Here is a 23,613-nt window from a genome sequence, read left to right on the forward strand (position 1 = left end):
AGGATACTGAAATATACAGGAAATGACACAGTTTGATGAGGATACTGAAATGTCAGGAAATTACACACTTAGATGACAGGATACTGAAATGACAGGATACTGAAATATACAGGAAATGACACAGTTTGATGAGGATACTGAAATATACAGGAAATGACACAGTTTGATGAGGATACTGAACAAGGACATAGTCATTCAGATACCCAGCCAATGGAGATATTAAAGCTGAAGTAAGTTTGATTGTGGAGACTTATGTGTATGAAAAAAACCAGGAAAAAGGAAGTTGAGCTAAAGAAAGATGGAGTATAATTCAAGTAGAGCGGGGCTGCAATTGTTTTATCAGGTATACAGCCTTGACATTTATATTAGACTATATACACAAAGATGGGTGGGGTTTTGCAAAGTAACATTTACCATTTACCATGATATTTTCATCAATGTTTCCATGGTAACGGAAAGAGTGCAAAAAATGAAAACCTAAAAATAGCAAAAGGCACTACTAGACCATAAAAAGAATGTGTCTATGAAGTTTCGTGGAAATATCTATGCTGGTTTTAAAGTTGTGCTCCGGAAACGATTCTTACCCAAAAATCTGCCATTTTCAGTAATGTTTCCATGGTTACAAAAAAAAGTACAAAAAGTGAAAACCTTAAAATAGCAAAAGGCACTACTAGACCATAAGACCAATGTGTCTATGAAGTTTCGTGGAAATATCTCTTCTGGTTTTAGAGTCATGCTCCGGAAACGAACCTGGTACAAAAATATGATATTTTCAGCAATGTTTCCATGGTTACGGAAAAAATGCAAAAAATGAAAACCTAAAAATAGCAAAAGGCACTACAAGACCATAAGACCAATGTGTGTATGAAGTTTCGTGGAAATATCTCTACTGGTTTTAGAGTTATGCTCCGGAAACCATTCGTACGGACGGACGGACGGAACCCATTTGTATATCCCCCGCCAACTTCGTTGGGCGGGGAATAAATATCAGGAATGACACAGTTTGATGAGAATACTGAAATATCAGGAATGACACAGTTTGATGAGAATACTGAAATATCAGGAATGACACAGTTTGATGAGAATACTGAAATATCAGGAATGACACAGTTTGATGAGGATACTGAAATATCAGGAATGACACAGTTTGATGAGAATACTGAAATATCAGGAATGACACAGTTTGATGAGAATACTGAAATATCAGGATTGACACAGTTCGATGAGGATACTGAAATATCAGGAATGACACAGTTTGATGAGAATACTGAAATATCAGGAATGACACAGTTTGATGAGAATACTGAAATATCAGGAATGACACAGTTTGATGAGGATACTGAAATATCAGGAATGACACAGTTTGATGAGGATACTGAAATATCAGGAATGACACAGTTTGATGAGAATACTGAAATATCAGGAATGACACAGAATACTGAAATATTTGACACAGTGATGATGAGAATACTGAAATATCAGGATTGACACAGTTCGATGAGGATACTGAAATATCAGGAATGACACAGTTTGATGAGAATACTGAAATATCAGGAATGACACAGTTTGATGAGGATACTGAAATATCAGGATTGACACAGTTCGATGAGGATACTGAAATATCAGGAATGACACAGTTTGATGAGAATACTGAAATATCAGGATTGACACAGTTCTATGAGGATACTGAAATATCAGGAATGACACAGTTTGATGATAATACTGAAATATCAGCAAATTGCAGACTGAATATAGGACACAGTTTGATGAGATATACTGAAATATCAGGATACTGTAATATATACAGGAAATGACACAGTTTGATGAGGATACTGAAATATCAGGAAATTACACACTTAGATGACAGGATACTGAAATATACAGGAAATGACACAGAAATATATACAGGAATGCGCCATTTGATGAATTGACAGGATACTGAAATACAGGAAAATGACACAGTTTGATGAGGTATACTGAAATATGAAATGACACAGTTTTGATGAGGATACTGAAATATCAGGACTTTACACAGTTTGATGAGGATACTGAAATATACAGGAAATGACACAGTTTGATACATATGAAATAGGCCAATGGAGAGATAATAAATATACAGAAGACACAGTTTTGATATCTGGAGACTTGAACACATGGATAAGGGGATACACTTTACAGGAAAAATGCATTATCCCCTTGAGCTAAAAAAGACCCTGGAAATATAATTCAAGTAAACACAGGATGAGTCAATACAGGGTCTTGTTTTATCAGAGTTTTGACACTAAACAGCCTTGACATTTATATTAGACAGGACTACTTATACACAAAGATGGGTGGAGTTTTGCAAAATATCAACATTTACCATTTACCATGATATTTTCATCTGGATGTTTCCATGGTAACGGAAAGAGTGCAAAAAATAAAACACTCTGTAAAATAGCAAAAGAAATACATGGGGACTAGACCATAAAAAGAATGTGTCTATGAAGTTTCGTGGAAATATACTCTGACTGGTTTTAGACTTTGCTCAGGAAACATTCTTACTGAAACTTAAATCTACAACACTTTTTAACTATGGCAGCAAATGTTTCCTGGTTACAGTTGACTGAAGAGTTACAAAAAGTATGGCAGCAAACCTTCCTGGGGACTATACTAGACTGAGTGAGATAAAATGAATGTGTCTATGAAGTTTTGTGGACTTAATCTGAGTGATCACTGCTGTTATGGCAGAGACTTTCTGAGTGCTCCGGGCAGCAGGATTCCTGGGGACTTACACAAAATCTGACCATTTTCTGGGTAATGTTTCTGATGGTTACTGAAAAAACTATGGCAAGCAGTGAAAACCTTCCTAGGGGACTTACTACTGAGTGATAAGATGAGACACTTTTGTAACTGGGACTTACTTCCTGGGGACTTTCTTCTGGGAGACACTTTTGTAACTATGGCAGCAGACCTTCCTGGGACTTACTTTCTGAGGGAGATACTTCTGTAACTATGGCAGCAGACCTTCCTGGGGACTTACCTTCTGAGTGAGATACTTCTGTAACTATGGAGCAAACCTTCCTGGGGACTTACCTTCTGAGGTGAGGCACTTCTGTAACTGTGGCAGCAGACCTTCCTGGGGACTAACCGTCTGAGTGAGATACTTCTGTAACTATGGCAGCAGACCTTCCTGGGACTTACCATCTGAGTGAGATACTTCTGTAACTATGGCAGCACACCTTCCTGGGGACTTACTCTGAGGAGACTCTTTAACTGTGGCAGCAGACCTTCCTGGGGACTTACCTCTAGGAGATACTTCTGTAACTATGGCAGCAGACCTTCCTGGGGACTTACCTTCTGAGTGAGACACTTCTGTAACTATGGCAGCAGACCTTCCTGGGGACTTACCATCTGAGTGAGATACTTCTGTAACTATGGCAGCAGACCTTCCTGGGGACTTACCTTCTGAGGTGACACTTCTGTAACTGTGGCAGCAGACCTTCCTGGGGACTACCTCTGAGTGAGATACTTCTGTAACTATGGCAGCAGACCTTCCTGGGGACTTACCATCTGAGCGAGATACTTCTGTAACTATGGCAGCAGACCTTCCTGGGGACTTACCTTCTGAGTGAGATACTTCTGTAACTATGGCAGCAGACCTTCCTGGGGACTTACCTTCTGAGTGAGATACTTCTGTAACTATGGCAGCAGACCTTCCTGGGGACTTACCTTCTGAGTGAGATACTTCTGTAACTATGGCAGCAGACCTTCCTGGGGACTTACCTTCTGAGTGAGACACTTCTGTAACTATGGCAGCAGACCTTCCTGGGGACTTACCTTCTGAGTGAGATACTTCTGTAACTATTGCAGCAGACCTTCCTGAGGACTTACCATCTGAGTGAGATACTTCTGTAACTATGGCAGCAACCTTCCTGGGGACTTACCTTCTGAGTGAGACACTTCTGTAACTATGGCAGCAGACCCTGGGAACTTACCTTCTGAGTGAGATACTTCTGTAACTATGGCAGCAGACCTTCCTGGGGACTTACCATCTGAGTGAGATACTTCTGTAACTATGGCAGCAGACCTTCCTGGGGACTTACCTTCTGAGTGAGACACTTCTGTAACTATGGCAGCAGACCTTCCTGGGGACTTACCTTCTGAGTGAGATACTTCTGTAACTATGGCAGCAGACCTTCCTGGGGACTTACCTTCTGAGTGAGATACTTCTGTAACTATGGCAGCAGACCTTCCTGGGGACTTACCTTCTGAGTGAGACACTTCTGTAACTATGGCAGCAGACCTTCCTGGGGACTTACCTTCTGAGTGAGATACTTCTGTAACTATGGCAGCAGACCTTCCTGGGGACTTACCTTCTGAGTGAGATACTTCTGTAACTATGGCAGCAGACCTTCCTGGGGACTTACCTTCTGAGTGAGACACTTCTGTAACTATGGCAGCAGACCTTCCTGGGGACTTACCTTCTGAGTGAGATACTTCTGTAACTATGGCAGCAGACCTTCCTGGGGACTTACCATCTGAGTGAGATACTTCTGTAACTATGGCAGCAGACCTTCCTGGGGACTTACCTTCTGAGTGAGACACTTCTGTAACTATGGCAGCAGACCCTGGGAACTTACCTTCTGAGTGAGATACTTCTGTAACTGTGGCAGCAGACCCTCCTGGGGATACCGTCTGAGTGAGATACTTCTGTAACTATGGCAGCAGACCTTCCTGGGGACTTACCTTCTGAGGGAGATACTTCTGTAACTATGGCAGCAGACCTTCCTGGGGACTTACCTTCTGAGGGAGATACTTCTGTAACTATGGCAGCAGACCTTCCTGGGGACTTACCTTCTGAGTGAGATACTTCTGTAACTATGGCAGCAGACCCTGGGAACTTAGCTTCTGAGTGAGATACTTCTGTAAACTGTGGCAGCAGACCCTCCTGGGGACTTACCTTCGGAGGGAGACATTTCTGTAACTATGGCAGCAGCTCTAGACCTTCCTGGGGCCTTTTCCTTCTGAGTGAGATACTTCTGTAACTGTGGCAACAGACCCTCCTGGGGACTTACCATCTGAGTGAGATACTTCTGTAACTATGGCAGCAGACCTTCCTGGGGACTTACCTTCTGAGGGAGACACTTCTGTAACTATGGCAGCAGACCTTCCTGGGGACTTACCTTCTGAGGGAGATACTTCTGTAACTATGGCAGTAGATCTTCCAGGGGACTTACCTTCTGAGTGAGACACTTCTGTAACTATGGCAGCAGACCCTGGGAACTTACCTTCTGAGTGAGACACTTCTGTAACTATGGCAGCAGACCCTGGGAACTTACCTTCTGAGTGAGATACTTCTGTAACTGTGGCAGCAGACCCTCCTGGGGATACCGTCTGAGTGAGATACTTCTGTAACTATGGCAGCAGACCTTCCTGGGGACTTACCTTCTGAGGGCGATACTTCTGTAACTATGGCAGCAGACCTTCCTGGGGACTTACCTTCTGAGGGAGATACTTCTGTAACTATGGCAGCAGACCTTCCTGGGGACTTACCTTCTGAGTGAGATACTTCTGTAACTATGGCAGCAGACCCTGGGAACTTAGCTTCTGAGTGAGATACTTCTGTAACTGTGGCAGCAGACCCTCCTGGGGACTTACCTTCGGAGGGAGACATTTCTGTAACTATGGCAGCAGCTCTAGACCTTCCTGGGGCCTTTTCCTTCTGAGTGAGATACTTCTGTAACTGTGGCAACAGACCCTCCTGGGGACTTACCATCTGAGTGAGATACTTCTGTAACTATGGCAGCAGACCTTCCTGGGGACTTACCTTCTGAGGGAGACACTTCTGTAACTATGGCAGCAGACCTTCCTGGGGACTTACCTTCTGAGTGAGATACTTTTGTAGCTATGGCAGCAGATCTTCCTGGGGACTTACTTTCTTAGTGAGATACTTCTGTAACTGTGGCAGCAGATCTTCCTGGGGACTTACCTTCTGAGGGAGATACTTCTGTAACTATGGCAGTAGATCTTCCTGGGAACTTACCTTCTGAGTGAGATACTTCTGTAACTGTGGCAGCAGACCCTCCTGGGGATACCGTCTGAGTGAGATACTTCTGTAACTATGGCAGCAGACCTTCCTGGGGACTTACCTTCTGAGGGAGATACTTCTGTAACTATGGCAGCAGACCTTCCTGGGGACTTACCTTCTGAGGGAGATACTTCTGTAACTATGGCAGCAGACCTTCCTGGGGACTTACCTTCTGAGTGAGATACTTCTGTAACTATGGCAGCAGACCCTGGGAACTTAGCTTCTGAGTGAGATACTTCTGTAACTGTGGCAGCAGACCCTCCTGGGGACTTACCTTCGGAGGGAGACATTTCTGTAACTATGGCAGCAGCTCTAGACCTTCCTGGGGCCTTTTCCTTCTGAGTGAGATACTTCTGTAACTGTGGCAACAGACCCTCCTGGGGACTTACCATCTGAGTGAGATACTTCTGTAACTATGGCAGCAGACCTTCCTGGGGACTTACCTTCTGAGGGAGACACTTCTGTAACTATGGCAGCAGACCTTCCTGGGGACTTACCTTCTGAGTGAGATACTTTTGTAGCTATGGCAGCAGATCTTCCTGGGGACTTACTTTCTTAGTGAGATACTTCTGTAACTGTGGCAGCAGATCTTCCTGGGGACTTACCTTCTGAGGGAGATACTTCTGTAACTATGGCAGTAGATCTTCCAGGGGACTTACCTTCTGAGTGAGACACTTCTGTAACTGTGGCAGCAGACCCTCCTGGGGATACCGTCTGAGTGAGATACTTCTGTAACTATGGCAGCAGACCTTCCTGGGGACTTACCTTCTGAGGGAGATACTTCTGTAACTATGGCAGCAGACCTTCCTGGGGACTTACCTTCTGAGGGAGATACTTCTGTAACTATGGCAGCAGACCTTCCTGGGGACTTACCTTCTGAGTGAGATACTTCTGTAACTATGGCAGCAGACCCTGGGAACTTAGCTTCTGAGTGAGATACTTCTGTAACTGTGGCAGCAGACCCTCCTGGGGACTTACCTTCGGAGGGAGACATTTCTGTAACTATGGCAGCAGCTCTAGACCTTCCTGGGGCCTTTTCCTTCTGAGTGAGATACTTCTGTAACTGTGGCAACAGACCCTCCTGGGGACTTACCTTCTGAGTGAGATAATTCTGTTACTATGGCAGCAGACCTTCCTGGGGACTTACCTTCTGAGGGAGACACTTCTGTAACTATGGCAGCAGACCTTCCTGGGGACTTACCTTCTGAGTGAGATACTTTTGTAGCTATGGCAGCAGATCTTCCTGGGGACTTACTTTCTTAGTGAGATACTTCTGTAACTGTGGCAGCAGATCTTCCTGGGGACTTACCTTCTGAGGGAGATACTTCTATAACTATGGCAGTAGATTTTCCTGGGGACTTACCTTCTGAGTGAGATACTTCTGTAACTGTGGCAGCAGACCTTCCTGGGGACTTACCTTCTGAGTGAGACACTTCTGTAGCTGTGGCAGGAGACCTTTAACTATAGTTGTATGGATCTTGGTGGCTAAAGCTGCTGGACATATCATTTTCCCTGACTGTGAATTAGACATTTCCTGTTTTGAATCGTCTTGTTCTGGAACTTCTGTAACATCTATGTCTTCAATCATGTTCTCATCCCCTTTCATTTGATCATCTCCTGCATCCTCCTCTTCTATAGCAGTCCCAAAGTGATGAGCACAATAAATGACAAGCATGTAAGCATCATTTAGTAAGATCACATGAGCACTACATTCCATGATAGGTCAGAGCATGCAACAAAATTATATTTTGTATTTAAGCCATGTAAAGCAACAGAACAAACAGACACACATGTACATTGGTTAAATAAAGCCCAAATTATCAACTTCAAAACATTTCTTATTGAAGTGATATTATTTTGCAAGCTTGATACTTTGCACAAAAGGATGTAAAATTGATGTCTCATTTTAAACATACAAATGCCCTACTCTAGATCACTTAGCAGTTCTATTTGAAAATATTGTGTGAAATGATAAATATGTGGTAACCAATATCACCATTAGTGGTTTAGACATGAGAAACTAATTCTCTAACCCTCTACAACAAATATTATATCACTGGTGGGCACTTGTGTAGATGCCTGAATTATCCTTCACTAACAAATATTAAAACATGTAGACCTTTAACACACCTGTAGGCAGACCAACAGCTTTCTTTTTGGTGATCGATTCTGGTAGGTTTGTAAGGTTCAACTGGGAGGCACTCACATCAAAATGGAAGGAATCCAATATGGCTACTATGACTCTGGAATAATAAAGATGCTAGACTCAGCTTTATCATACATGCTTATCTCATTTTTAGTTTAGATACCAGCTATTGCCTGTTATAAAGTGAACAAACATTTGTATGTGCCAGAGACAGACAGTAAGCATTAAGGAGCTGGCATTCAGAGATAGGACAAGAGTACACAGTCATAACATATAAGAGGTTTTCACAGGAGATTTATGCAAAATAATGTACATACACAACAAGAGGCCCATGGGCCTTAACGGTCACCCGAGTTAGAATATATAATGAAACAAATAATGAAACAAATTAAAGACATATACCGGTATAGTAAACTTGACCCCCTCCCCAAGGGGAAACATGAGACCCCAGGGTCATATAATTTACAATTTTTACGAAACAAACTTTAAGACCTTTTCATCTATAACGTGTATTTGATTCTACCATTTCCAGAATTTTAGAAGGATATTTTTTGAAGTTTAAGCCTATTTGACCTTTTTTGGCCCCGCCCCTCTGCCCCCAGGGGGTCGGGCTGAACCAATATGGATATGATGTTAAAATGCTATCTCAGGCTAATAATTCAAACCAAGTTTGACTCGTTTCCAATGAAAATTGAGCAAAAAATGCTCATAAATGTGTTTTCCCTACATAAACTATAGTAAACTTGACCCCCTCCCCAGGCCAGGGGGAAACGTGATACCCCAGGGTCATATAATTCACAATTTTTGTAAAGGACCTTAAGACCTTTTTATCTATGAAAAGAATTTGATTCTACCATTTTCAGAATTTCAGAAGAAGATTTTTGAAGTTTTAGCCTATTTAACCCCTTTTGACCCCGCCCCTAAGGCCCCTGGGGGTCAGTCATAGAAAATTTGTTAATAGGATTCAATGGCCATCTCATACTGACAATTCTGACAACATTTGACTCATTTCCTATTACAAATGACCAAATAATGCTAAAAAATGTGTTTTCCCTATATAAACTATAGTAAACTTAACCCCCTCCCCAGGGGGAAACTAGAGACCCCAGGGTCATATAATTCACAATTTTTGTAAAGGACCTAAAGACCTTTCTATCTATGAAAAGAATTTGATTCTACCATTTCCAGAATTTCAGAAGAAGATTTTTGAAGTTTTAGCCTATTTAACCCCTTTTGACCCCGCCCCTAAGGCCCCTGGGGGTCAGTCATAGAAAATTTGTTAATAGGATTTAATGGCCATCTCATACTGACAATTCTGACAACATTTGACTCATTTCCTATTACAAATGACCAAATAATGCTCAAAAATGTGTTTTCCCTATATAAACTATAGTAAACTTAACCCCCTCCCCAGGGGGGAAACTAGAGACCCCAGGGTCATATAATTCACAATTTTTGTAAAGGACCTTAAGACTTTTCTATCTATGAAAAGAATTTGATTCTACCATTTCCAGAATTTCAGAAGAAGATTTTTGAAGTTTTAGCCTATTTAACCCCTTTTGACCCCGCCCCTAAGGCCCCTGGGGGTCAGTCATAGAAAATTTGTTGATAGGATTTAATGGCCATCTCATACTGACAATTCTGACAACATTTGACTCATTTCCTATTACAAATGACCAAATAATGCTCAAAAATGTGTTTTCCCTATATAAACTATAGTAAACTTAACCCCCTCCCCAGGGGGAAACTAGAGACCCCAGGGTCATATAATTCACAATTTTTGTAAAGGACCTTAAGACCTTTCTATCTATGAAGAGTATTTGATTCTGCCACATCTGTGAGTAGAGAAGAAGATTTTTGAAATTTTACTGAATTTTACCCCTTTTGGCCCCTCTGGCAGCCCCCTGGGGGGTGGGGACCATATAATTCACAATTTTGATAGGCCTTATGCCTTAGAATGTTTGTGCAAAATTTCATTGAAATTGCTTCAGCAGTTTTGGAGAAGTCGAAAATGTAAATTGTTTACGGACATACGACGGACGACGGACGACGACGGACAAAAGGTGATTAGAATAGGTCACTTGTGACTTCGTCTCAGGTGACCTAAAAAAACATGCTTTTGTTAAAAATATTTTTATATGAACAAGATTATCATTAGACTCAATCAAAGAAAATTTAAATCATATACCTACCTGATGAGACCCTTCTGTTTGTCCAAGTCTCTCTGTAGCCTACCCAGGTAAAACTTGAGCTGGTGAAGGTATTGTTGCCATGGTAACTGTAAACAGACTGCCCCGATGGTGTCAATGGCTGCCTCCTGTAGGGCCTGAGCCTTGGTGTAGGAGTCGACCTGTAGGAAGGCTGAGGCCAGGGGTAGGAAGTAGGACATAATTGCCTCCTTACAGGCCTGATGACCTGACATGTACTTTATCAGTCTCCTCAAGGCTCGGGAACGTTTGTGGGTCTGGTGAGAAACAGGTAAAAAAATGTTCTAATGTTAGTTTGTTGAGAAACTGCTATATCATTCATCATAATAAAGTAAATAATTCAACTGAAGGTTCAAGGTTACAAGAACAAAGATAGACAACAAACAAGAGGCCCATGGGCCTTAAAGGTCATCTGACTCATGGCACAAAACAACAAAGTCACAGTATAAAGTATTGGTTAACGATTAATATAAACAATACAAGGAACTCCTTAGTTGAATATGTAAGTTTCTGAAATAGGTAAATATCATTTGTTGAACAAACTTGGTAGCCCTTAATCCATATATGGTTGTAACCCATTCAAGGATTAATATGAGGAGTCGTCAGATTTTAAAGCCAAATTTCAGCAAAGCTCCCATTTTGGACCTCCGCCGTACTATCCCCATGGGTCTTAGCTCCGTCCTTTATAAAATATGATTGTCCTCACCTAAAGTTCCCCCTTCTGAATCAATTAAAACCCCTATAGACCAATTTTCATTGAGATCGGAGACTGAAACCTGAAAACAGGAAGCGCGCCAGCGGCCATCTTGGAATACCAAAAATCTTTACGAAAATGTTGAATGTTGTTCGGCATCAATTAAAACCCCTATAAAATCATTGAGATCGGAGACCAAAACCTGAAAACAGGAAGTGGGCCAGCTAAAATTAAGAAAATTTGCCCTTTTGGGGCCCCACCCCTCAGCCCCTAGGGGTCAGACCAGACTCATTTATATAAAATATGATTGTCCTTCCCGAATGATGTTTCACACCAAATATGGATAAAATTCATCCAAGGATGAAGGAGGAGTAGGATTTTAAAGCTAAAATTAAAAAAATTCGCCCTTTTGGGGCCACATCCCTCAGCCCCAAGGGGTTGGACCAGGCTCATTTATATTAAATATGATTGTCCTACCCCAATGATGTTTCACACCAAATATGGATGAAATCCATCCAAGGATGAAGGAGGAGTAGGATTTTAAAGCTGAAATTAAGAAAATTTGCACTTTTGGGGCCCCACCCCTCAGCCCCTAGGGGTTGGACCAGGCTCATTTATACAAAATATGATTGCCCATCCCAAATGATGTTTCACACCAAATATGGATGAAATCCGTCCAAGGATGAGGAAGGAGTAGGATTTTAAAGCTAAAATTAAGAAAATTTGCCCTTTTGGGGCCCCACCCTCAGCCCCTAGGTGTCGGACCAGGCTCATTTATATACAAGAGATCCCAGAGGGATCTTGGCGCCCACCAAAGAATGATCTATGTTTGATAATGGAAAGAGGGATCTTTTCCCTGCTTTTTAAACTTTTTCAAACATACTACATATGAAATTTAAGACAGATCGCTTCATTACTTTCTGAGAAACAGTGGTGAAATCCAAGATGGTGGCCGCTTGGCCATCTTGTTGACAGACTAGTCCAAAAGGTATTATGCACAACTAGGGCCCAAGGGGAACCTATGCATGGAATTTGAGAGATATCCCTTCAGTGATTTCTGACAAATAGCGGTAACTATCAAAATCCAAGATGGCGGCCAGGTGGCCATCTTGTTGACCGATAAATGCAATATGCACAACTAGGGCCCTAGGGGAACCTACTTGTGAAATTTGAGAATGATCCCTTAAGGTACTTTCTGAGAAATAGCGGTAACAAACTTTAGTTATCTAAATCCAAGAAGCGGGCTGTCGGCCTATCTTGTTGACCTATCAGTCCCAAAATCTTTATGCCCAACTAGGGGCTAAGGGAAACCTACTTATTGAATTTGAGAGAGATCTCTTCAATACTTTCTGAGAAATAGCGGTAACAAACTTTAACTATCAAAATCCAAGATGGCCGCCGGTCGGCCATCTTGTTGACCGATCAGTCTCAAATTGCAATATGCACAACTAGGGCCCTAGGGGAACCTACATATGAAATTTGAAAAAGATCCCTTCAGTACTTTCTGAGAAATAGCGGTAACAAACTTTAACAATCAAAATCCAAGATGGCCGCCGGTCGGCCATCTTGTTTACCGATCAGTCTCAAATTGCAATATGCACAACTAGGGCCCTAGGGGAACCTACATATAAAATTTGAGAAAGATCCCTTCAGTACTTTCTGAGAAATAGCGGTAACAATCTTTAACAATCAAAATCCAAGATGGCCGCCGGTCGGCCATCTTGTTGACCGATCAGTCTCAAATTGCAATATGCACAACTAGGGCCCTAGGGGAACCTACATATGAAATTTGAAAAAGATCCCTTTTGTACTTTCTGAGAAATAGCGGTAACAAGAATGTTAACGGACGGACGGAAGGACGGACGGACCACGGACGAAAGGCGATTTGAATAGCCCACCATCTGATGATGGTGGATAAGATGGTGGGCTAAAAATATGATTGTCCATCCCAAATGATGTTTCATACCAAATATGGATGAAATCCGTCCAAGGATGAGGAAGGAGTAGGACTTTAAAGCTAAAATTAAGAAAATTTGCCCTTTTGGGGCCCCACCCCTCAGCCTCTAGGGGTCAGACCAGGCTCATTTATATAAAATATGATTGTCTGTCCCCAATGATGTTTCACACCAAATATGGATGAAATCCATCCAAGGATGAAGGAGGAGTAGGATTTAAAAGCTTAAATTAAGAAAATTTGCCCTTTTGGGGCCCCGCCCCTCTGCCCCTAGGGGTCGGACCTATCTCATTTATGTAAAATATGATTGTCCTTCCCCAAGGATGTTTCACACCAAATATGAATGTAATTCACTCAAGGGTTTAGGAGGAGTAGGCTTTTGTATAAATAGTTTTACGCACGATGTACGGCGCACGACGACGGACGAAACACGATGACAATAGGTCATCCTGACCTTTGGTCAGATGACCTAAAAATTCAACTAAAAGACTAGCTGATAACTCACCTGTATGTGACCTATATTTTCAAAAAAGTCAGCTTCCAAGTCTTTGTCCTTGAGAGCAAGTAGGTCAACAAAGTTTGGCTGGTCAGGAAAAGTGTCAACCACAACAGACAGGAGGGTGATGTACTCATGTCTTACATTCTGGGGATAACAAAGGACAAATCTATAGTTACAGGAATCAGGTCCTTTACAACTTCAAATCCTCAAGAGGAGGCGACTGTTATAGAGAAAGACCAAGTTGACTTCTAGTCCTATCACTTATTTCCTTGTAGGATCGACCTATCTGTTTAGACAATATATAAACCTGACAATGTAATTATATTTACTACAAATCATATTAAAGTCCATCAAGTTATATTCAATTCCAATCAGTCTTTTAGAAGAATCTTTTCAAGGAAATTGACAAATTAAGAATATTATACATGTCAATTAGAAATATTATACCAGCATACTAATTTTGGATTTACAGGGTAACTGATAACTCGTGATGTTCAAACAGAGAATACTGGTTTCTTTGTAACTTACCTCATTCTTATTTCTAAAGCCAGCCTTTATCTCCACCAGGATTCCCTGGCTGATCAAATCTCTGTAGGCATCATTGTCATAGGTAACCAGAGAAAACTGTTTCACCATAGTAACCAGTGTATTGGTGGCATTATCTCTTATAGACAGGTCATCAATCTGAATCACATCATAATCACAGTGTATCAAACAGGGTAACAGATATTGAATTTACAAACAAGTCATTCTGAACCAGTTTCTGACAGATTTGGTAATGTCAGCTCACACAGGTAATAGTAATGATAGTATTTAACTGGTGTATTCAACTTCATATTTGCAATAAACATTAAGTTCTGAGGCAGAGGGTAAAATGACTGTCATAACTGACTTATACAGCATCTCTATTTTTTCAAATACAATTAAACACAGATATAAAAAACCTCTGGGGACCAATAAAATCACTTTGTTATAAGACATAGTGTAGTTCATAATAAACATATTACAGATATCTTATAGGAAAATTGAACGAAAATGAGTATGGTATAACCATGAATTTATTATAAGCGTGTTCGCTATAAACATGCTTTAATGGGATTTGATTATACAGAAATAGGTAATGTACACCACTAAAACCAACCATATTGATGAAGTAGCAGGCATTGTGCATTATGGGTAAGAGCATGTCCACTTCAATCTTGTTCATAGACTTAATCATGTCGTTGGCATTCCTGAAGGCGCCCAGTCTCTTCATGTAGTCTGGCTCATCTGTGCGTTTGGGATCCCAGGCATTTAGCTGTGGAGAACAGTGAATCAGATTCATACATGTCTACTTTTATTCTATTAATGTCTGACATGATTAATATAAGCGATGATTCTATAGGGACAGAGATATTTCATAGAGTCACACATTTGGTACAAAGGATTTGATTATGAAAATCCTGATTGCATTAACTGTACTTCTAACACCAATATCCTTACCTCCATGATTAAGTCAGCAAGTGGTGACTGTCCATTTTCCTCCGTCAGTATCATCTGTAATGGCAGGGAAATCTAGCTCAGTACTGAACCAATAATTTACATAAAAGTTACACAGATTCAGAATATAATCTGTTTATGTTTATAATTTGTTCAAGATTCATGCTTAATTCATTACTTGAGAAAAAATATTATGTCAATATTTTTGCACAATTATGGCACATATACCTTTAACCAAAACAAAAGATACTTCAGTCGTAACGACCATATTCAAATTTGTGACTTGAAAGGAAAAGGACAACAAATACTACAGAAGTTTGTAATTAGATATATGTTGTACCTGTAGTATGGAGCAGAGGAGATCTCGTGACTTACGGAACAGCAGGTTAGAAAACAGCACCGACACACGTCTACAAAGATATATACAAAACTGTATTAATGTGAGTGATGATTGAAAAGGTATGTAAAGTATGGCTTGTATCTAACCCTTACAATTGGGGACTGTATACCAACTAAACCAACGTATATTTGCGGCAACTTCATTTGGGGTTTTCTTGCCCAACAATTTTATTACGGTCATTCATTAATTTTCCAATTTACAGCTAAAACTCTCCATTACTCTCTGTATACTCTTATTAAAATACTGAAACATCAGACATCACAGCATTGTAACTCTCTGTCCTTGACACAAAATTCTTTGTTACCTAAAGAACTGTGCCTTGTTGGTGATGGTAGCCATTAAGTTGATAATACTGGTCAGGATGTCTTCTTCTGCCTCCTGTAAAACAATATCAATACTTCTCAGGTTTATACACCAAAACTTTCTACATCAAATGTCACAAAGAGTAAAACTTTTTCTATAATAACTGCTTTTTTTTTTTACTTCAGTCAACAAATCTTTTATATAACAGCGCTTATTTCTCGGGGCATTTGGTGTTAAATAATGAGTTCCATTTTCTGTGAAAAGTATTTCAAACATTAACAAAACTGATATAATATAGTTAGACTGGGGGCACTCCATTCCCTATCCAGATAGGTGGAGCTTACCTTTGACCTTGTGGTAGCCTTGTCTAGGAATGGTAACAGGAGAGAGATGAGGATGGGGCACTGACTCAGGTCGGACACAAAACAACTGATGCTGTCAAACATATAACAATACAATCAGGATTTTATAGAATTTCCTACAACAGGATAGGTATACAATCTCACAGGATGATGAATACATATATATTAACTACATAAGAGCCTACTATAAATCCACTTTTTACCGTGTGAAATTTACTTTCACAGATTTCATGTTAAAAGTAAATTTTATCTCTACGAATTACCATCTATGTTGTATTTATTGATAGAAATTTCCATTCAATTTTTCAATGTTATATTAATTTTGAAGAACTTTATTTTCTAATATGAAAATCGCGAAATTTTATAGCTGTGAAATAAAGTTGGTTTACAGTATTCCAGGAATGTAATGTATATACATCACAGAAATACATAGACAGAAGGACGGCAGATCATCAGAAATTCATTCAATGTGTTAGCAGTGAGTAACAAAAAGACTAAGCTGTTGAGTCTCTGTGTGTATTTTGTATTACCTGGAGAGAATTCTCAGCTCCCTTGAGGAGCCTTTCTTGATGTAGACCTTTGTCTCTCTGCTGGCGATGGCAGTTTGGAGGAAGGTCAGTAGGGCTGGGATATGTGGAGACATCATATCTGCACCAATCTCCTGGACTGTAATAATAGTAACCTTGGTTATTTACAGTGAAATATTGTACATATAGCAAAAACATGCACATAGCTACCACTTATCTAACGTAACTAAACAAGAAACTGTGTTTGTTCTTCTGTTCAACTGTACAGGCAATATTTCTAACTGTGAATTTCACATAAAAAATGAAAAATTTCATATCAATTTCACATGAACTGGTGCAAAAAAGATGATGTGTAGACATACAACATAGTAAGACATTTCATTACTAACATACTTTATACATTCAATTGTGAGTTCATTGATACAACGGCATTCTGTACATCAGTTTATGATATGTATCTTTTTATCAAAGATGATGTAAAATAGCCATCATTAAAGTGTATTACTTGTCATGTGGGTGTACTCCAACGCAGGTCCGCAGTGAACAGGAAGTGGGCGGAGCTCTTCTGTGTCATCGTCAGGGTTTTTAGGGTTAAGGAGATTATCTACAATCTCCAGAATGAGGCTGGACACTGTACTTTTTATATTGGCAGCATTGAGGAGTTTGAACACAAATGGCAGTGGAGTCATTGTCTTGTCGTCATGGTGATGTTTGGCGAGGTATAAAATATATCTAGAAAACACAGGACAGACTTATTAAGAAGATTTCAGTTTGGAAGTATAAAATCTGGAATCATATGCATACTGGTTATCAACATGTATTAGGACTCAATTTATTACTCATTATGGTAGTTTTTAAGTTTACATAAACAGACACAATTTATCAGGTTTGTTTAACAAGCACTACTGCCACTGGTTTGGTACATCATAATCATGAAGTAACACTTAAATATTTATATCAATTAAATATTTCTTACCGAGGAGATCTTGACCATGTGGCCAGTATTTTCAGTAGACTGGTTGGGTGATACACACCCTCATAAGGCAGCTTTTCTACCTGTCAATCAAACACTATATAATAAATATACATCTACGTCTCAAACAAAAGGTCCAATGGAACACTAAAGCTTCCAAACTACTATTGCCGTTAGAGAAACATCATAGAAGTGGTTACCTGTAAGCTGAATACCTTCAACCAAACATATTCCTATGAAATACAATGTCATGGACAAAATTTGGTTTACAACTTATTAATTGAAAATTCATAAAATTTATAAATTTAAATAAATTGGTACCTCTCCCCATATAATGCACTGACTTACCTGTGGCCAAACAGTCACAGAAAACACAGCATCAATTTCAACAGGGGAAAACTTGTAGCCGTCATAATTTTCAAAGATCTGCAAAAGAAGGGGAGTTATTTGAAAGGAAATACTTTTAAAAATCTGACCGATAGTAATATTGCAGAAGGCTCGACAGATAAGTAAACTGAGATAGAACATTACGATATTTACCTCTATAAACCTATTGGTGGCCATCTGCCTCAGAGTCTTCAGTATACTGAGAGAAAATGGCGTGATCTTGTCCCTCTGCTCCAAACATGCTATACATGTAGCCATTAGTCCTACCAGTATCTCAATAATTGATGGGAGATAGTCATCCATCAGGTGGCCAAGCTTCTTACAGAAGGTGTTGATGGAATACAGTGTTCTGTAATTCATAAAACCATGGAATACAATGTTCTACTTAAACCATAGTAATTCTAATTTAATATACTTATATGACCCAATGCTACCTGAAATAATGTCAAGTCAGCAAGGGCACGCTAAGTGAAGAACCCAAGAGTGCATCAGGCTTTACACCAAGCAAGTTCCCCGGGCTCTTCAAAATCGTCTTAAATTTCTCAAGAAAATTCATATTGTACATCAACATATCTGCATCTATTAATATGGGTTAAATATTAAAACAACAGGCCTATTAGATCTTAAGCAAATCTCTGAAATACAATTGTGGATGGACAGACAGACAGACACTGTGAACAAATATACATACCTGGCCTACACTACCTTTCGGGCGGGTACAAAATGGTGCTTATGTGTCGTAGTGAAGCACTGCTTCAGAAAATCACTCAGGAACAATATTCTATACTTTTCTGTAGGTTTCCAATTATTTTAAGCGTATACATACATTTATATATTAATTTTGTCCAAAACAAACATAAAGACCATTCTACTTTACCACTCATAAGACGTCATGTTCATAGGTATACTTTCTTTATAATTTTCCTTCAAAAAGACCATCATATTTCTATGTGAAAAAAATAATGTATTGCTGTGAATTTGATATTTTATAGGGTTCAGATTTATTGCCTAGAAAGTAAGTGATAAGAAACAAGTACAACAAAATGCATACAGACATTTTATTAATGGTTTTCACAATCATTTTCTTTGCTCCATTATCAGTAATAGGCACAAATTGTAGCTCTAAAGACGACATCGTTATTTGTCTTGAGCTACAATATTGCAGTTATGTGAATACTAGTGCTGTGTATCGCAAGGTATGTGACGATACAATACGTATCACGATACAGGGTTCACGATACAATATGTATCACAATATTTTGATAGACATTATGAAATAACTTAATGAAATAAATAATTCCATTATCAAATACAAATTAACAATGACTTGTTTATTGTTAGATTGGTTGTACTTCAGAAATAATCAAGCTTTTGCTTACACTCATTACAAACGACGCAAGTTTTTTTCCCATGTTCTGTTACTAGATTAAGTAGACAGAAATTTGAAATAAGACCAGCAAGCGCCACAGGCACTGACACAAGATTAGTATTGTGCTCCACGCCATTTTGTTACTAACAAACGTTTGGATGACGTTGACCAAGGGAGATAATCCAATGTTCAATTTTTATTTTTAGGTATTGCGATACTAATAAATTGCATACGATGCATCGATGCACCACCAAGCGATGCAATACATTGATGCATCGGTGAATGGTTACACCTCTAGTGAATACTATGAGGCTTCCCTATCTCTAACGCTGATAACATAGAAGTAGAGACAAGAGATCCCAGAGGGATCTTGGCGCCCACCAAAGAATGATCTATATCTGACAAAGGAAAGATGGATCTTTTCTCTACTTTTTAAACTTTTTCAAACATACTACATATAAAATTTGAGACAGATCGCTTCAGTACCTTTTGAGAAATAGTGGTAACAAACTTCAATTTTCAAAATCCAAGATGACTCCTTGGCGGCCATCTTGTGGATCAATCGGTCCCAAATCACTATATGCACAACTAGGGCCCCAGGGGAACCTACATGTGAAATTTGAGAAAGATACATTCAATACTTTCTGAGAAATAGCGATAACAAACTTTGAATATAAAAATCCAAGATGGCTGCCTGGCAGCAATTTTGTTGACCAATCGGTCCCAAATCACAATATGCACAACTAGGGCCCTAGGGGAACCTACATATGAATTTTGAGACAGATCCCTTCAGTACTTTCTGAGAAATAGCGATAACAAACTTTGAATAACAAAATCTAAGATGGCTGCTTGGCGGCCATCTTGTTAACCGATCGGTCCCAAAATGCAATATGCACAACTAGGTCCCTAGGGGAACCTAAATATGAAATTTGAGACAGATTCCTTCAGTATTATCTGAGGAATAGCCATAACAAACTTTAACTATCGAAATCCAAGATGGCGGCCTGGCGGCCATCTTGTTCACCGATTGGTCCAAAAATGCAATATGCACAACAAGGGCCCTAGGGGAACCTACATATTAAATTTGAGAAAGATCCCTTCAGCACTTTTTGAGAAATGGGGATATCAAACCTTAACTATCAAAATCCAAGATGGCCGCCTGGCGGCCATCTTGTTTTTCCTATCAGCCTCAAAATCTGTATGGCACAAATAGGGACCAAGGGTAACCTCCATGTGAAGTTTGAACAAAATTCCTTCAGTAGTTCTCAAGAAAGGTAGCAGAAAACAGTAGATTTGGACAATCTATGAAAATAAGGCGCATGCCTTAGAAATATAGATATAGTCATTTAACTGTAAAAAATACCTGTACAAAAATATATATATAATTAATCAGCACAACTTTTGCAATTACAATTTGATATTTTGATACAGATTTGGCCATATTCTGCGCTTTTTCATGCATGTGAATACCATGGTAACAACAAAAAACTACCTGAAAAATTGCAAAATATCATGATTTTTAGCCCAAAATTGCAGAAAATTGTACTCAATTTTTTTCTTAAGACCTACCTTAAATTGAGCACTTCTATCACAATGGCAAAATAAGCTAATTCATTTCATAGATCGATCGTGTGGATTTTTCAATATTTTTGCCTAAACCCGCGCTATGGATTTTCCTTCAAGTAAAGCTAGCATTTCCGGTCAAGACACACTTCCGGAGGAGCCCAGAATTGTAATCTCTAACCCATTTTTGTTATGTTTATTTTTGAAAAAATTGAAGCTTAAATCAAACCCTCCATATTGGATGTACCAATTTCAGAATATATTTGATTTTTAATTTTTTATGCATGGCTCAAAACAGGGACTCCCCACTTAATAAAAATATAGACCGGGGCCAGGCTGCTCTTGTTTGCTACCAAATATCGATAACAAACTTCAACTGCCAAAATCAAAGATGGCTGCCTGGCGGCCATCTTGTTTTTCCGATCAGCCTCAAAATCTGTATTGCACAACTAGGGACCAAGGGTAACCTCCATGTGAAGTTTGAACAAAATCCCTTCAGTAGTTCTCAAGAAATCAAGAAATATTGATAACAAACTTCAACTACCAAAATCAAAGATGGCTGCCTGGCAGCCATCTTGTTTTTCCGATCAGCCTCAAAATCTGTATGGCACAAATATGGTCCAAGGGGACCCTCCATGTGAAGTTTGAACAAAATCCCTGCAGCAGTTTTTAAGAAATAGTGATAAGCATTGTTTACGGACGGACGACGACGACGGACCACGGACGACGACGACGGACCACGAATGCAGGTCGATTTGAATAGCCCACCATCTGATGATGGTGGGTTAAAAACTAATGAGTTACCCAGTTATCTTGCGTAGTGGAATCACCTCTGACAGGTTGGTTGTCTTCAGTACATCTATTGCCATCTGTTGGGGATTGTCTGAAAACAAGTACAGCACATCACATTATGATAAGCATTAGATGTCTTCAAGATCAGTTTAGCTATTATAACTACAGTATTGCAATCCGCTTCAATAGATACAATACCTCCCCCCCCCTGGACCAGGTACAATACTACCTCCTCCTGGGCCAGTTACAATACCTGTGATAAAGTGATGGAAGGGTAGGAAGACAAGGTCCAGGAACATCACCACCTCCTCCATATTACAACCATTGAGGAAACGTAACACAATGGACTGGCGGAGGTTACTATGACTACGTCCAGCGGTCTCCTTCCCTGTCTTGGTCAGCATCTTGCCGTATAATATTCTGTAAGGAAAAGGTCAGTATGATAAGACTGATGTAGTTAACATGGTTTGTTTGGATCACTTATTATATTTGTATAACCGACACTGTAACTGAGTGAGCTATCAAATGTACATACACTGTGTAAAAACATTTCAAGAAAAGATCTTTATCCAATACCTTATCAATATAGTAGCTGATTCCTGTATTTTATATGTAATACCTCATCAATATAGGTAGGAGCTGACTCCTGTATTCTATATGTAATACCTCATCAATATAGGTAGGAGCTGACTCCTGTATTCTATGTGTAATACCTCATCAATATAGGTAGGAGCTGACTCCTGTATTCTATGTGTAATACCTCATCAATATAGGTAGGAGCTGACTCCTGTATTCTATATGTAATACCTCATCAATATAGGTAGGAGCTGACTCCTGTATTCTATATGTAATACTCATCAATATAGGTAGGATATCCTCATCACCTCATCAATATAGGTAGGAGCTGACTCCTGTTTCTATTCTATTGTAATACCTCATCAATATAGGTAGGAGCTGACTCCTGTATTCTATGTGTAATCCTCATCAATATAGGTAGGAGCTGACTCCTGTATTCTATATGTAATACCTCATCAATATAGGTAGGAGCTGACTCCTGTATTCTATATGTAATACCTCATCAATATAGGTAGGAGCTGACTCCTGTATTCTATATCCAATACCTCATCAATATAGGTAGGAGCTGACTCCTGTATTCTATGTGTAATACCTCATCAATATAGGTAGGAGCTGACTCCTGTATTCTATGTGTAATACCTCATCAATATAGGTAGGAGCTGACTCCTGTATTCTATGTGTAATACCTCATCAATATAGGTAGGAGCTGACTCCTGTATTCTATGTGTAATACCTCATCAATATAGGTAGGAGCTGACTCCTGTATTCTATGTGTAATACCTCATCAATATAGGTAGGAGCTGACTCCTGTATTCTATATGTAATACCTCATCAATATAGGTAGGAGCTGACTCCTGTATTCTATATGTATAACTCATCAATATAGGTAGGAGCTGACTCCTGTATTCTATATGTAATACCTCATCAATATAGGTAGGAGCTGACTCCTGTATTCTATGTGTAATACCTCATCAATATAGGTAGGAGCTGACTCCTGTATTCTATATGTAATACCTCATCAATATAGGTAGGAGCTGACTCCTGTATTCTATATGTAATACCTCATCAATATAGGTAGGAGCTGACTCCTGTATTCTATATGTAATACCTCATCAATATAGGTAGGAGCTGACTCCTGTATTCTATTGTATACTCATCAATATAGTAGGAGCTGACTCCTGTATTATACTCATCAATATAGGTAGAGCTGACTCTTATTCTCTCTCATCATCAATATAGGTAGGAGCTGACTCCTGTATTCTATTCTATGTGTAATACCTCATCAATATAGGTAGGAGCTGACTCCTGTATT

At 39.5% G+C, this 23,613-nt stretch overlaps 1 protein-coding gene across 1 annotated transcript in view; it reads right to left on the reverse strand.

The window, feature by feature from the left end:
* Positions 1-23,613, reverse strand: part of LOC138309486 (small subunit processome component 20 homolog) — a 114,689-nt gene that overhangs the window by 26,479 nt on the left and 64,597 nt on the right. The window contains exons 28-50 of the mRNA XM_069250732.1: positions 21,979-22,145; positions 21,738-21,816; positions 18,155-18,350; positions 17,963-18,040; positions 17,618-17,697; positions 17,147-17,373; positions 16,645-16,780; positions 16,097-16,187; positions 15,754-15,827; positions 15,390-15,459; positions 15,053-15,106; positions 14,712-14,867; positions 14,099-14,254; positions 13,577-13,714; positions 10,409-10,680; positions 8,201-8,313; positions 7,434-7,702; positions 6,730-7,163; positions 6,026-6,454; positions 5,482-5,750; positions 5,058-5,363; positions 3,927-4,664; positions 3,184-3,819 (exon numbers count right to left, since the gene is read on the reverse strand). Coding sequence (XP_069106833.1) covers positions 3,184-3,819; positions 3,927-4,664; positions 5,058-5,363; positions 5,482-5,750; positions 6,026-6,454; positions 6,730-7,163; positions 7,434-7,702; positions 8,201-8,313; positions 10,409-10,680; positions 13,577-13,714; positions 14,099-14,254; positions 14,712-14,867; positions 15,053-15,106; positions 15,390-15,459; positions 15,754-15,827; positions 16,097-16,187; positions 16,645-16,780; positions 17,147-17,373; positions 17,618-17,697; positions 17,963-18,040; positions 18,155-18,350; positions 21,738-21,816; positions 21,979-22,145 — 5,168 coding nt within the window. The remainder of the gene's footprint in view (positions 1-3,183; positions 3,820-3,926; positions 4,665-5,057; positions 5,364-5,481; positions 5,751-6,025; positions 6,455-6,729; positions 7,164-7,433; positions 7,703-8,200; positions 8,314-10,408; positions 10,681-13,576; positions 13,715-14,098; positions 14,255-14,711; positions 14,868-15,052; positions 15,107-15,389; positions 15,460-15,753; positions 15,828-16,096; positions 16,188-16,644; positions 16,781-17,146; positions 17,374-17,617; positions 17,698-17,962; positions 18,041-18,154; positions 18,351-21,737; positions 21,817-21,978; positions 22,146-23,613) is intronic.

The sequence above is a fragment of the Argopecten irradians genome, chromosome 1 (assembly GCF_041381155.1).
Source record: "Argopecten irradians isolate NY chromosome 1, Ai_NY, whole genome shotgun sequence".
Taxonomy (NCBI): Eukaryota; Metazoa; Mollusca; class Bivalvia; order Pectinida; family Pectinidae; genus Argopecten; species Argopecten irradians.